Source organism: Crassostrea angulata, chromosome 10 (genome assembly GCF_025612915.1).
Source record: "Crassostrea angulata isolate pt1a10 chromosome 10, ASM2561291v2, whole genome shotgun sequence".
Taxonomy (NCBI): domain Eukaryota; kingdom Metazoa; phylum Mollusca; class Bivalvia; order Ostreida; family Ostreidae; genus Magallana; species Magallana angulata.
This window is the reverse complement of record NC_069120.1, coordinates 14,046,076-14,063,392: the sequence shown is the minus strand read 5'-3', so window position 1 is coordinate 14,063,392 and position 17,317 is coordinate 14,046,076. Positions and strand designations below refer to the sequence as shown.

At 33.2% G+C, this 17,317-nt stretch overlaps 1 protein-coding gene across 1 annotated transcript; it reads left to right on the top strand.

Moving 5' to 3' along the window:
• Positions 1-11,653: 11,653 nt before the first annotated feature.
• Positions 11,654-14,038, top strand: LOC128167003 (integrase/recombinase xerD homolog). Its single transcript, XM_052832489.1, has 2 exons — positions 11,654-11,764; positions 12,993-14,038. The coding sequence occupies exons 1-2, from the start codon at positions 11,749-11,751 to the stop codon at positions 14,009-14,011; spliced, it is 1,035 nt and encodes a 344-aa protein (XP_052688449.1). The 5' UTR covers positions 11,654-11,748; the 3' UTR covers positions 14,012-14,038.
• Positions 14,039-17,317: the final 3,279 nt, after the last annotated feature.

Below are 17,317 nucleotides of genomic sequence, written 5' to 3'. Positions count from 1 at the left end.
TCTATATACTTTCATGTTATAAATAATGAAATCTGATTGGTTTAGACGCAGTTTTTGATCCGCTATATTGCCCTCAGCGTTAGCAACACACATAGCAATGGGTAACACAATACACTTATTGCATGATTGTGAAGGAAATATGAAGATTTATTCCCCCAAGAAAAATCATATTTCTCAAGGGCTCTGCCCGAGGGAAATATGATTTTTCTGGGTAATAAATCTTCATGTATCTTGAACATTCATGCAGTAAAAGTTTTATTATACCGAACAACAAATGATGATACATTATACTTCGATTTTTAATAATATTTTGACTTGTGAAAAGCAATAACGTCGTGGTTTTGGTTTTTTTCCCGATTTTCTACCTTTGTTTTCATACATTCGAATCATATATAGTAAAAATTGATTTTTGTAGCATATTAAATAGAATTTAATTTAATAGTTTTGATTTCATCATATTTGTCAACATCGTATGTTCAAATAGGCTTTTTCATACGTTTGGGATGAAAAAAGCTGATATTTCCGAAGAGGTAAGACATGATATTTATTCCCCGGGAGACACGACATTTTGTCGCCCGGTCACGTGATTGTATAGAATTAATCAGATGTCGCGTTAAATAGAATAATCATATTGAGGTATAATAAAACGAATTGTTATATTCAGTAGTATATTTTCACTATATAACTCTGTATAGACGAATAGTCAATAATTGTAATATTAGCTCGTCCGAAAAATATTGACCGGTCAATATTTTTTTGATATTGACCGGCTAGGAATAATATCTAGAGAACATTCCCTCTATTTCAAATAATCGCCTCTGATTTGAGGATTCGTAAACGATGACGTAAATAACTCTTCGCGACTCCAAAACAAGGTGACGTCATAATAGACAGTCAGTCAAGGCAAGTAAACAACGGACGCGCAATGCGACGGTTTTGCTATATCATATAACGGATATAAGGATTTGTGATATACTGTGAAGTAAAATCAGGTAGTATGGAACGCCATAGCTGTCTTAAGGTCAATTTCATATTATATAAATTGGTATTTCATTTATATGCAATAGTAATATCATTATATGCAGTGGTAGCATCATTATATGCAGTGCTAACATTATTATATGCAGTGGTAACATCATTATATGCAGTGCTAACATCACTATATACTGTAATTTCGCCATTATATTCAGGGGTAAAATCTTTATATAAAGTGGTAACATCATTACGTTATGTCGTAAGATCATTATGTGCAGTGGTATATTCATTATATGCTATGAATAAATATTTAAATGATATGATAAACTCATTTCATACAGAGCTAAACTCATAATGTTCTATTGTTCAATTGTTATGTTATATGGTACACTCTTCATGTGCAGTTGCAAAATTCTTTTATGCAGTTCAACTTCTTAACATTAGGTGATAAGTTCATTATATGCAGTACTAACATCATGTTATGGTGTATTAAAACCATTATGTATGGTGGTTAAACCTTTATGTATTGTGGTGAAAGCTATACATGCAATTGTAAATCCTTTATATGATGTGACAATCTTATAATAATCCGTTGTTGAGTCATTATATTATGAGGTCAGTTCTTTACATGATGTGATCATTTCATTATATGGAGTGGTAACTTCTTTATATGCAGTCGTAACTCTTTATGATGAGGTTGTAAACTGGTTCTCGCTGAAAAGTTTTAATGGGGAAGAGGTCCAGTTTTATTTTGAAAAAGATGCCGCGTTCATTGAGAGAGAGAGAGAGAGAGAGAGAGAGAGAGAGAGAGAGAGAGAGAGAGAGAGAGAGAGAGAGAGAGAGAGAGAGAGTTTATCTGTCCTTTAACATCGATATTATCATAATACCAATCATTGAACCCACTTTGAAAATTTTGAAAAATCGAATGTATTATTAGTAGAGTATGCTTTTATTTACAAAAAATGAAGCAAGCGTTTTAAAATCAAAGTCAAAAGACCTTTGTTTCAATGTACCAGGTACATGTAGGTGCTACTCCTCGCCGATCAATGCCTCCAACACAAAAGGAATAGCCAGATTTTCATTCATAGACATATATGAAAATTCGTTTTCATTTTTTTTTTATTAATTTGATTTGTAAGAAATAATAAAGAAATTGGTTGATCTTAACCTCTTTTTATGGTTGTTTTATCCACTATATAAAATTAAAGCTCACCGCGCATGTAATTTTGTATTTTAAATCCTACAAAAAAGGTGTTGCATTTCCTGTGCTATTTTCCAAACAGCTGTTGCAGATATCTTCATATCATTTTTATAAGACCATTCTATACGCAGATCGGCAAATTTTTGGTAATTTCATGGACATTTAAGATTCGAATTTTTTCCACCCACCCCCATCCCCGTTCAAGACCCCCATGCATTAAACAAATTGTAAAATGGTTACACTGAAAAATGTGACTGGTTTCATGGCATATCCGATTTTTGTTTCAAAGAGGCATATTTTTACAGAAAAAAACCCCTCAGAAGTTAAAAAACGGTGTTTTGAATCTTCGCAAATTTCATATTGTCTAGTATAGCCGAGTGGTTACAAAGGATGGCCGAATAATCACCGAGACTAACTGCTTGTATTTTCAAAATTAATTTTTTGATCACACGGAAAGGTAATACTCCTATTCCGATGGTTTTGAAAATAATTAATGTCGGGATAAATAAGTTTCAAAACGCTTGTCATTGTACTAGACATAATATTTTACATGTGTGCTGATTTTTTTCAACGTTACCGACTTTGATCACATTATAAACACGAATTGTAAGCATTTGCTGCTGAACGAGGGATTTTAAAACAAAGTAACGCATTAATCGATAAAGGTAATGTATTTTTTTTGGGGGGTAAAATATGTCGTTTTCAAAATATATGCATGTACATATTGTTCGACATCGTTAAAAGCAACCCATGCAATAATGTATGAATCAGCGATGTACGGATAAGTTTGTTCCAAGCGCTACGATTTTATATAAATGCTATTAAAATTATTTTAAATAACAATCAAGAGCAAAGTAACTATAAATTTAAACGTTTTTGAAGAGACAGAATTAGATTTATTAATCAAGCTCCGAAGAATTACATGTCTATTTAAAACACGATAGCAAGTAGAAATCAAAATGTTCCATGTTAATATCAAGATACATAAAGTGATCTACCTAACTATATGCGCGGATCTAGAAGCAGAGGGGGTATTAAATTTCTACAAAGTACAATATTCTTTGAAATTTAATTTACTTTTAAAATTAAACGCGTACTCTACTAAAAATTCATTCGATTTTTCACACATCGATTTAGCAAGAACAGAGAAAAAACTCTCTCTCTCTCTCTCTCTCTCTCTCTCTCTCTCTCTCTCTCTCTCTCTCTCTCTCTCTCTCTCTCTCTCTCAATGAACGCGGCATCTTTTTCAAAATAAAACTGGACCTCTTCCCCATTAAAACTTTTCAGCGAGAACCAGTTTACAACCTCATCATAAAGAGTTACGACTGCATATAAAGAAGTTACCACTCCATATAATGAAATGATCACATCATGTAAAGAACTGACCTCATAATATAATGACTCAACAACGGATTATTATAAGATTGTCACATCATATAAAGGATTTACAATTGCATGTATAGCTTTCACCACAATACATAAAGGTTTAACCACCATACATAATGGTTTTAATACACCATAACATGATGTTAGTACTGCATATAATGAACTTATCACCTAATGTTAAGAAGTTGAACTGCATAAAAGGACTTTGCAACTGCACATAAAGAGTGTACCATATAACATAACGATTGAACAATAGTACATTGTGAGTTTAGCTCTGTATGAAATGAGTTTATCATATCATATAAAGATTTATTCATAGCATATAATGAATATACCACTGCACATAATGATCTTACGACATAACGTAATGATGTTACCACTTTATATAAAGATTTTACCCCTGAATATAATGGCGAAATTACAGTATATAATGATGTTAGCACTGCATATAATGATGTTACCACTGCATATAATAATGTTAGCACTGCATATAATGATGTTACCACTGCATATAATGATATTACTATTGCATATAAATGAAATACCAATTTATATAATATGAAATTGACCTTAAGGCAGCTATGGCGTTCCATAAGGTAGAACAAGTGTATGTTAATTCTTACAATAGAATAGCACCAGTGACCGTTTGATGCTGAGGATATTTAGGAAATGAACTTTGCACAAAATTGAATTCGTGAATTTTTTGTTGAGCTGAGAAAATTACGGCGATCTGTTTTCAATTACTTTTTTAAATTTTGGTTTGTTTCTTCATATAACAAAACAAATGTTGACTGTGATTTCGGACAACATTGATTATATTAGCCCCCTTGGGACGAAAATATTGCCCTCCGCTTCGCGTCGGGCAATATTTCGTCCCTCGGGGGCTAATATAATCAATGTTGCCCTCAACCCCAGTCAATATTTGTATATTGTTTCCTGCGCGTACATTATGCGCGTACAGTTTGCCGTAGAATTCACGTCAATAGTAAAGTTTTTTTTTATAATTAAGACTGACATTGGGTATAATAAAATAAATATATAATGCCTGTTTAGGCGGATAACAGTTGAAATTGACAACCCCCTCGAAAACCATTGTAAACATCCGCTTCGCATCGGTTGACAATATTTTCTCGGGAGTGTCAATTTCAACTGTTACTATCCCAGACGTACGAAAGCCGAGAAGGATCATTCGAGATTCGAGATTCAAAATACGAGATTCGAAATACGATATTCAAGATTCGAAATTCGAGATTCAATATCAAAATTAACCAATCAAATCATGGATCTGAAACCTGTATCCTAGCAACATCAAACTGTTCTAAATAAAGATCATTCGTACATGCTCTTTCCTACAAATAAATGTCGTAATAGCTCTTATGTAATGGATATAAAATGGTTCAATTAACATTGATGAATTAACCCCACACAATATAAACAATTAAATTAGTGATAACACTGTTGGCTTTGCGAATCTATGTGATTTTGTTTGTCCTGTGTGTATTTCCCCCCCGAACCATTTTAACCCGTAGTGTATTCGCCCCAACTGTGTAAAAATCGGCTCGCGAAAAAAGATCTGTTTAATCTAAATAATTAAAACTGAGTGTGGTTTTAGCTATGAAACGAAATTCAATGAAATATGATATGTCAAAATATAGGTTATGATAAAGTTTTAAACCATAGATGATATAATGATTTACAACCTCAACGACAACAATCCAGATAGGAATAGTGTATTGTAGGGTATCAATGTCATTGTTGATATGAGAGAGAGAGAGAGAGAGAGAGAGAGAGAGAGAGAGAGAGAGAGAGAGAGAGAGAGAGAGAGAGAGAGATTTGTAGTGTCATATTCAATTTTGATTTAGAATTTGAAATTGCTCGATTTGATTAAGCCTCTCAAAGGAGAAAAGAGAGGAGGTAGCTAGGGTAAGGCAGACCAACTAGCAAGCTTTAATTTGAACGGTGTTAGCACACGTGTGATTTACATCGACTCTCTCTCTCTCTCTCTCTCTCTCTCTCTCTCTCTCTCTCTCTCTCTCTCTCTCTCTCATCACCTAGCATTTCCTTTTCCGTTGAGGGGTTTGGGGTAATTGTGATGTCTTATATATATATCTCCGTACTTGATTAAATTTGACTCTTATAATCGGATTAAATGTTCCAATAAATATAGGGTAGGAAAAAGAGTAGACGGGACTTTTTTGCGCATATCCTACTGTACCATTCATTCAACACAGGTATTAGCACTCATCGAGTTCGACTTTCATTTTTTTATCTACTGGTTTTCAAGCTATTAATTTATGAAAATATTTCGAATTTATTGTCTGATTATATATAAATTAGAGCTGCGCTGGTACATCTATTTATCCAAATGGACCAAAATATAACTAAATGAATCTAAAAAATTTGACAAAATAAGTTTTATACGACTCATTTTTCAGTCCTTTAGAAAAATCTTGAACCACACACATGTTTAGCAAATAAAACGACAATTGTTTCATTTTTTATGGGGAGGGGGTGGTGCCGGTAAAAGACATGTATTGTTTGTGGCAGTTGGGCTATACTCTCATTTGTTATAATAGGTAATGCTACATATTGATATAAAATGAAAGTTTGCAATTACACTGTACATAGCTTCTATCATGCATTTTGACCCGCGCGATAGTTTAAAACAATTTTCAAAGCATTTAATGTAATTCAACAGATCAAATTTGGAAATAATTTTTCTGGATCCCCGCCTGATACGTCCGCCTCCATGTACATTAGAATTACATGTACGTTGACCATATGTAAACATTAACTTAATCGGCTATGTTATGTGACGATAACATTTTTTATCAATGTATTTGCAGGATAGGTAACAAATAACAGCCTATTTGTTGGTTTCCGCACTGGTTATTTGAGAAAATTTGCCGCCATCTTCTATGCATTCCCCACACCACACACAGTTTCTTTATTTGGTGTTCGGTGTATGGCGACAAATTGGTAAAGCACTTCTCGCCCCTTGTAGATTCACCCTGATTACATTTTATCTGGCTAAGTGTAATGTAGTGGTATATTAAGTACACACATCTTTGCAGTGCTTATTTACATCTTTAGAGAGTTACTTACATACAAAGTAAACTTTTGTATGATTTATATGCAATTATTGTCAATTTTGATGCGTTGGGGGGGGGGGGGGGTAGGAAACTACAGAGACACTCAACTTGTGTGTGATACATATGCCTGTCTATACCTTCTATTCTTTCTTGTTGATATATCAATGAATGAATTATAACAAACTACAACAATAGATTTTGAAAAATTCATGCACAATCAAATTTTTAAAATTTTACTGTTCTCTGCACAAGAAATCGGCAATGTGAACAAATTGGCACCCTATTATCCCTACCTTTAATTGTACAGAATATGTATCCTTCTATATTGAAAACAATGCCAAAAGTAAGACTCATAAGAAGTTGTTTACTCAAGAATAGGGAAAAAATTGTATTAATTAATAATTCCGTATGATGTGATAATATTTCAATGATTAGTTTATAATCATAGTATTAGTGTATGCCTGTATACATAAAAACGATAAGTAATGCTTATATTTATTGGTGAAACCTGGACTGATTATTTATATTTAGATTAAAACATATTTTAGATACTAATCTTCATGCGCGGAGGGGGTCTATAAAGGAGGGGGTCAGGGGGTCTGGACTTTCCTCGGGAAAATTGAAGCTTATTTAATTTACATAGTAAAATTATTGAAAATTGGCCTAGGACCCCCTTACCGAAAAAAAAAATTGGCTCCGCTTATGAAGCTCTCTACCATAACCGCATTTTTACACAAAAAGGGTGAATAAAGCCGGGGTTTAAACTATTGGTGGTGAAATACCCCAGGGTTCAAACGCATCAGGTGGAAATGCACCAGGGCAAACAAAATCACTTAGATCTGCGAAACACACTGCATTATTACTAGTCTACTTGAATATTCTGTGTAAAAATAAATACAAACAATTATTTAGTTAGCTAGGGAGAAGTGAACATTGCATTTATTTGTATATAAAAGCATGTACTAATAATCTTTTTTTTAGAACAGTTTGATGTCGCTAGGATACGTGTTTTCATATCCTTGATTTGATTGGTTAATTTGATATTGAATCTCGAATTTCGAATCTTGAATCTCGAATTTCGAATCTTGAATCTCGTATTTCGTATATCGTATTTTGAATCTCGTATCTCGAATGATCCTTGTCGGCTTTCGTACAAACGGGCACTATTTACATATTACAAGTCAATGTAAGAAAAAAAATATGAAAACCATACTAATGAATGGACTGTTATCAAATACGATATTCAATGTAATTTTATAAGCACAATCAAAGTACATTTAGTATAACTATTGTTGGGACATTTCTATCTCATGCTTTCGTGTTAATTTTATCGACAACCGAAGGATTGATGAAGTCTATGAAATGGACACAGATTAAACATTTTTTTAATGAAATAACTAACACCACAGAATTGTAGCATACATAATATATTTCAGAATCTATCAAAAGATCACGCATACTATTCAAATTAACTAGTCTACGACTGTTTCTGTTCTTCTTCATCAAGCGACAGTAGTCAGTTAAGCCGTGTATAAAAGTTACACGCTTATCACGCAGTTCGGACGCTTTTTTGGTCGTTTTGGGTCGGAGTATGCTTACTTAACTACAAAACCACTATTGAAATAAATTATTTCAATAGTGGTTTGGAATGCATTTCATTAGAAAAATCACTTTGCAACCACAATTGAAATAAAACCACTATTGAAATAAATTATTTCAATACTGGTTGGGAATATACATGTATTTCATCTGAAGAATCTCTTTACAACCACTATTGAAATACAACCACTACGAAAATAAAATATTTAAATACTATTCCGGGATGTATTCCATAATGAAAATCAATTTGCAGACACTGTTGAAGTACAACTACAAATAAAATTATTTTTTCAATAGTAGCTTAGAATGAATTTCTTCATACATTTTTCTTTGAACATTTACATTTTTTTCTTTACATTTCTCTTTCTACAAACATATCATGTCCTATGATATTGAATATTATTTGCACAATTGTGAACATCTTGTAAATTGCCAGAACTTCTATTCAAACCCCCTGTATATTGAATAATTATTTATTGATAAATATCACTAGTAATACAAATTATTTCAATAGGGGTTGGGGATTGCTTCACTACGACCACTATTGAAAATTAATGTATTATTTCAATAGTGGTTAAGGATGCGATTCATTTCAACCACTATTGAAATAATTTATTTCAATAGTGGTTGGGGATACCTTTCATTTCAACCACAATTGAAATAAAGTATTTCAATAGTGGTTGATGATGCATTTCAGTTTTATGTCTATTATTATGTCTGTTTGTAACACTTTCCTTTCTGCTAGGGGAGTTTCTTAAGAAAAGAAATATGTCTTATGAGATTATTAATTCCTTTTTGATTATGCTTGATGTTCTTTGATGTAACTCTATATTGTCATGTTTCCCATACCACCCGTCATCTGGAACCGAAAGTGTTATGCACAGTCGGAATAATAGGCATTAAAATAACATCCTACCACTATTAAATATATTTTATTTCAATAATGGTTGTAATGAACCGCATCCTTAACCACAATTGAAATAAATTATTTCAATAGTGGTTGTAATGAAATGCATACCTAACCACTATTGAAACAATTTATTTCAATAGTGGTTATAATGAAACGCATAACCAACCACTATTGAAACAATTTATTTCAATAGTGGTTATAATGAAACGCATAACCAACCACAAGTGAAATAATTAATTTCATTCAATATTGGTCTTAATGAGGTACATCCCCAATCATCATTGAAATTATTTATATTAATAGTGATATTCATTATAACATAAATCTATAATGATATATAAGCTATAAATTATTTTTTATTATGCAGGGGATAGAAGTTCTGGCAATTTACAACGTTGTTTTCTAGTACAAATAATTTACAATTAATTTCCATAAAACATGATATATCTATAGAAAGAGAAAGGTAAAGAAAAAATATGAAAACAATTCTATCTGTTAATCTGCGAGGATTGGTTATATCTGCACAACAGTGAAAATCCTAAAATAAGTACATTTACATAATAGTTTTGATTACAATTACCATAAAATATGCAAGTCTTTAGTACCTTAATTGTGTATTTGAATTGTTTGTTAAATAAAAACAAATGTATATGCATGTTTATCTGCGAGAATATGTATTTATTAATATTACTTAAACACGTGGTAGTGTTTGTTTATTCTTTACATCTATTGGTTGTTATTATTGTCACCTAGTCAGGTGACAATATTGATATTCATAGCACGGGCTATGAATGACTGTGAAAGTTATTGTGTACTAGTAAAGCCATTCGAAGGCTCTTTTTCGTGCAGTCAAGACACGTTTTGTCATGGACGACTCTGGCGACGAAATTTCCTTATTAGAAAAAGGCGAAACCAACCAAACTCAAAAAGAAGCTGCTGGAAATCCTCCACTGGATATTGCTGATGTGGTGAAGCTCGTCACGGGCGTTTTGCAGACCCAATTTCAAAATTTATCAGGTCAGCTCAAAGCAGAACAGTCGGAGTCTATCACTAAAAACTTAAAAGAAAATTCTATTTTGAAAATTAAATCCGAAGGGAATCGTGCACAGTACGAATTTAATGCCGAGATTCTCGAGGGTCTAGATAAACTAGAAACAAGAGCTTTTGACACTAAAGATAGCGACTCAGTTACTATCATAGGAGATTTGCGGAAAAAATAAAAAACGCGCCAGAAACATATTCGAATCGCCGATTCCTCTCCAGCCGGGTGGAAAACAGTAAATGAATACCAGTCAAGAGAAATTGCGGACAACTCGGATGACGAGAAGAAAATTCGAAGTGCGGAAAACCGCGCCCTCCGACAACAAAAACAAGGGCAGAACCGGCGTTTTCACCCATATGGCGCCTACAAGACTCCCCCAGCGGCGGCGGCAGGCTCGGCAGCCCAGCTTAGTTCTTCTGTGCCTTCTGCTACTTCGTTTCAGCCATTCACATACCAGCAACAGCCCTTTCGTGGCAAATCTGCACGGCGTCAACCACAGCCCAGTGACGTGTGCTTCAACTGTTTTTCCACAGGACACTGGAAAACCAACTGTCCCAAAAACAAGTCACAAAGTCAATGATAAGTATAAAGGTTATAATGGCAATTCTACTATTGCTGGCCAGGTGAAATGCTTTCAGAACAATTATTTAAACCAAAGTTCATTGATAAAACACAATTTGAAAAGAAATATTGGTAAATGGAGAGAAATTGGTACAAATCCATTCATTTTGAAAGTTATTGAATCTGGCTATGAAATTCCTTTAATAATTTCGTTTCAAATCCACCTACAATGTGTTTTCGGAATAACAAATCTGCCATTCACAATGTTGAATTTGTTTCTTCAGAAATTTCAGACTTGCTGAAATATAAACGTATTATAGAAGTTTCTTTTCAGCCGTTTGTGTGCAGTCCCCTGAGTGTCGCAAAAAATAAAAACAAAAAGAGGTTGATTCTTGATCTCAGTAGGTTAAATAAGTACGTAAAGTATGAAAAAATAAAGTTTGAAGACTGGAAGACGGCATTAGAGTATTTCGAAAAGGGTTTTTATTGCATAAAATTTGATCTGAAATCAGGATACCATCATATAGATATAGCTGAAGAATATCAGAATTATCTAGGGTTTCAGTGGGATAATAAATATTACTGCTTTACAGTTCTGCCATTTGGTCTTTCATCAGCTCCATTTATTTTTACTAAATGTTTAAGACCTCTGGTGAAGTTTTTGAGAAAAAGTGGTATAATGATTGTATTGTATCTAGATGATGGGTTAGCATTTGCTTCAACTGAGAGTCAATGTATTTTAGATTCTAATTTCATTCAGAAAACGTCAGAAACTGGACTGGTGGTCAATATAGACAAATCAAAGTTTATTCCAACGCAAATTATTGAATGGTTGGGTTTAACATGGAATTCAAATTCATTTTCCATTTCAGTTCCGATTAGACGAATAGAAGACGCTGTTTGTTGTTTGAAAAAAGTTATTGGTCGTTTCCCAGATATAACAGCGAGAGAACTGGCACAGGTAGTTGGAAAAATCATTTCCATGAAACCAGTAATGGGTAACATGTGTAATATAATGACACGATTTTCTTCTATGGAATTAGCTGTAAAAGAATTATGGGACTCAAAATTATTATTCAAACATAGAGATCAAGTTTTTGAAGAATTGAATTTCTGGATAAAATGTATTCCTTGTAAAAATACAAGATTTTTACATTCTGTTAAGAGAAAAAATGTAATCATTTATTCAGATGCAAGCAACTCAGCATCAAGTGCATATACAGTTGAAGTTAATTCTAAGGTGTTCCATTTGATGTGGAAAGATGATGAGAAAAATATGAGTTCGACATGGAGAGAGTTGAAGGCCATAGAATTGGCGTTGGCATCTTTTAAGAATGAATTACAAGAAACGACAGTGAAGTGGTTTACTGATAACCAAAGCTGTGAGAAAATAGTACACTCTGGTAGCATGAAGCACCATTTACAAGTTATAGCATATAATATTTTCAAAATGTGCGCCGATAGCAAAATTTCACTTGATGTTCAGTGGATTCCGAGATCAGAAAACGACAAAGCAGATTTTCTTAGTAAAATCATAGATCATGATGATTGGGAAGTTACTGTAGAATTTTTTGATTTTGTTAGTTTAATGTTCGGGCCATTCACTGTAGACAGATTTGCAAATTTTAATAATCGTAAATTGCTTAGATACAACTCAAAATTCTGGAATCCTGAATCAGAGGCTGTAGACTGTTTTACAAAAAATTGGGAGGGGGAGAATAATTGGCTAGTTCCTCCCATTCATTTAATAGTCTCTTCCATAAAACATATACTAAATTGTAAGGCCTACGGTGTTCTTGTAGTACCAAACTGGCCGTCTGCTGTTTTTTGGCCAATGTTATTTGATGAAAATTTATATTATAAGACTTATGTGAAAGACGTGTTATTGTTTAAAGATACAAGGGAGATAATCATTCAAGGTCAGAACAAAAACTGCTTATTTGGTTCTATATTTTTCGGTTCTGGAATACTTGTGGTAAGATTGGATGCTACTAATTTGTAATGAATGAAGGTGTATTGCAGATGACATGGGTCCTGGTACATCTTATTTTAAATTATGGTTCTTGCTTATATGTGGCGAATACGAACTGTTGATGTATTGCAGTTGAATAATGGTCCTGATACATCAGAGGGTGTATTGCAGATGATGAAGGTCCTGATACACCACAAATATTGTAATTTGAAACGAAGATATTGATGTTCTGTTTGTACAAACACATTTTTCAGATATATTTAAAGTGGGCAGATGGATGGGCATTAACAACGAAAGTAAAGATCGCCGTCTTGAGGAACTCGCATCAGAACTACCTCGATATTGTATAAATTCCAAGGCTGACAACACAGCAAAACAATACAGGTACGCTTTTAACACCTTTTGCAAATGGTGTAACAGCTTTAATCCTGTGATTACTCCTCTTCCTGCTTCGGAAACCAACGTTGCATTGTATATCATTCATTTGGCAAAGCAATACAAATCATCGGGGAAAATTCATTCAGCTGCGCATGCTATTAGCTGGGCACATAGCCTAGCAGGCTATGTAGACCCATGTGATTCTATCCTCGTCAAAAATATTAAGGAGGGGGCAATCAGAGAAACATCAAAACCTGTGACCAAAAAAGAACCTATTACGTCAGAACATTTGAAGGCCCTGGTTTCTACATTTGGAAAGAATGACAATTTGTATAATTTGAGGACGTTGTGTATGTGTTTTTTAGGTTTTGCTGGGTTCCTGAGATTCTCAGAAATTGTAAATATTCGTTATTTAGATATATGTTTACAGAATAATTGTGTGGAAATTAACATTGTTAAAAGCAAGACAGATGTGTATAAAACTGGTCAAAAAGTTTGTATAGCTAGAACATTCTGTGACACATGTCCTGTAAATATCTTAGAAAAGTTCTTAAGATTGTCAAATGCTGACATGCATTCTTCTCAATACTTGTTTAGATCGGTGTCTTTTTGTAAAAAGTCTAATTCTTATAGACTTAGAACGGATAATCGTCCGATTTCATATACAAGAGCAAGGGAGATAATATTGGACGCACTAGAAAAGATTGGTTTAGAGAAGTCAAAATTTGGTGTACATAGTTTAAGATCGGGCGGTGCTACTTCTGCAGCAGCCGCAGGGGTTTGTGATAGACTGTTTAAAAAGCATGGGCGGTGGCGGTCGGATAGGGCAAAAGATGGCTATGTGAAAGAAAATTTATCTGAAAAACTTAAAGTCACAAAAAATCTTGGCATTTAGCGAGTTTTCTTTTCTTCTTTATCTTCGAATTAATTAAAACTGTACTTTCAAAGCGCTTCACATCCTACTCACGAGTTTGTGTTTATTTCATAAATATTTTATGTTCGTTTGAGTGAAACGAATAAGAACATAAATGTATTTATTAATGTTACTTAAACACGTGGTAGTGTTTGTTTATTCTTTACATCTATTGGTTGTTATTATTGTCACCTAGTCAGGTGACAATATTGATATTCATAGCACGGGCTATGAATGACTGTGAAAGTTATTGTGTACTAGTAAAGCCATTCGAAGGCTCTTTTTTCGTGCAGTCATTTAAGTCCCACCCACCCACCCTTTGCTTCATATTGTATAATATATAGATGTATCCACTGTCTAAAATTTGCAATTTTATTTTGTAGATGTGGAAGATTTGGTTTAGAAAGAAAAATTTTTTGTTATATTGAAATTAATTAAAACTGCACTTTCAGAGCGCTTCACATCCTACTCACGAGTTTGTGTTTATTTCATAAATATTTTATGTTCGTTTGAGTGAAACGAATAAGAACATAATGGTTATTTACTTCTACACAGCAGTGAAAATTGTAGCATAATTGTGTATTTGATATTATTCGTTAGATTTCTTGCATTTCAAAATAGTTTGCAAATATGATATACAACTTCTTTCTTTCCAAATGTGTTACATAATAGTGATTACATAGTTATGATTATAAGTAATTCATTTCCATCTACACTTAAAAAAAATATAAAAAAAATAAATTTAATAGTAGTTGATCTTTAATGGTGTCTGTAAAGTAGTTCTTATCCTGAAATACATCCCCAACCTCTATAAAATCCTTACTTCAATAGTGGTTGTATTTCAATAGTGGTTGCAAAGTGATTTTACTAATGAAATACGTCCCCAACCACTATTGATATTATTTATTTCAATAGTGGTTTTATTTCAATAGTGGCTGCAAGGTGATTTTTCTAATGAAATACATTCCCAACCACTATTGAAATAATTTATTTCAATAGTGGTGTTATTTCAATAGTGGTTGCAACACTACACGCTTTTTGCTCGGTCCAATTCGTTTTGTGAACAGTATTTTAAGTGTGTGCTAAACTCTTTGATATCGAATCAGTAACAGATACCAGGGGCATAGCTTCCATTGTGGCAATGAGGCAACTGCCTCACTAGAATTTTTCTGACCATCAATGGGATTTTCCCTCTCACATAGTAGAAATTCTTTCTTTTGTAAATTTAAGAATTAAACAAATCTATTAAATAAAGATGTTGATAATTTACTTTCATTTCAATGTGATCAGGATCAAAAATTAACAGATCAGGCTCTTGATCCAATAAAATCTTAGAGTTTTTTTTTGGGGGGGGGGGGGGGTGTATGGATCAAAAGAAACTCTGGTCATAGACCAGCATCTATTCACAGTATTGTCGTTTACAAATTTTTGAATCATAAGAAATTCAAAAATTGAGAACACGATTGTCGTGTACTCAATACTTGAATTCTTTATGATTAAAAATGTGAGATAGTGCTCCATTTGTTTGAAAGTATTTGGTATTTTTCACTGTCATCTAACACTTTTTTTAACGAAATTCACAAGATCCAATGAATCTGTTTTGCGTTTTTTCCTCTCTATATAATCATTATGCTCGGGTTTTGTAATATCTATTTCTGGTGTTACATGTTCATCTCCTGGTGAGAAAATATTGGGGTGATAAATTACTAAACTAAGAGAAATGGTGTTATTATTATTTTTTTTAAATATGAAACAGTGTTGGGCATTAACTGCTAAAATGTATTTTGAATTCGAGTAATTAAACATTAATAAAATAATTGAGTGATTTATATGTGTTTCTGTAAAGTACCTGATGCCGATTCTTGGCTGTCGTTCTTCCTTTTCTCTATAAACGATGTAAGCTTTGTTTGTTTTTTCTCTTGACCAGAGTTTCTTTTGATCCATCCCCCCCCCCCAAAAAAAAAAAACTCTAAGATTTTATTGGATCAAGAGCCTGATCTGATAAATTTTGATCCTGATCACATTGAAATGAAAGTAAATTATCAACATCTTTATTTACTAGATTTGTTTAATTCTTAAATTTACAAAAGAAAGAGTTTCTACTATGTGGGAGGGAAAATCCCATTGATGGTCAGAAAAATTCTAGTGAGGCAGTTGCCTCATTGTCACAATGGAATGATTCTAAAACTCCCAAATTCCTTTTTCGTACGGGGTTTCGCCCCCTGAACCTTCCACTAGGGCTCTGCCCATGACCCGCTGGGGGCCTCAGGCGGCCCCAGACCCACTGCCGCAATAATTTTGCCTCACTAGAATATTATCTCAAGCTACGCCCCTGGATACGACAATGAACACATATCATGCAAGGAGATTTCCAGGTGATTGCAGAAAAACCTTTAAATCTGTAGAGAAATTTCCATCTGACATATTTCTATTATTAAAATAAATATTGTGCCAGAAAGTCCAGTTTTGAAAGTCGATCTTTGCAATCACTACTGAATTGACAGGTAAACAACGAAGATAAACTGCACAAAGTAGGGATGTCAATGACAACTCTAAGCACAATATTAGGTTTAGAATTATTTGTGCAAGATAGATAACCATTTTCCTTAAAAAAAACCGAGCTTTACATTCTTCGCACAAAAATTCGATCAGCAATAGCATGTACTTTAGTTTGCTTATAACTTAACCGGGATAATATGACTCGATGATAGCGCTATTGTGAATAAAGTCATAGCTCCGTGACCATGCTTAAAAGAACTTTTGATCTCATTCTCAGATTTCCACTTTCTATTCCTTTAATTTGTAAACTTGAGTGCGAGTTCGTCCAATTATTTGGTCCAGGAACAGCATGAACTTTAATATTCTATGATTCATCATGCAGATACAAGTACTTAGTCTAGTGATTGTTTTTGTCAACAACATTTTGTTATATATTAATGTCACCATAACATCTAACTAATATATGTATATCGTATACTAGTACTAGTACATTTCACCTCAAAAAATATGATATGCTTTTTCTTTGGGGACTGGAATTTTGCTGAATATCCCAATGGTATTATTATACTTGAACTACTTAATTATATTTATACAAAATACTCAGTATAAATCAAAAAAGGTTCAAATCATAATAATGTGAATTCTTCATGTACTTAACAAGTTACATTTTGTATTAATAGCAAAATGAACATAATTAAATTGCACGTTATGGCAAGTTATATATAAAATATAAATATAAACTTTTATGGCCAGTCAAAATGAGAGTTGCAACCAGAATTGTTTTGTGAT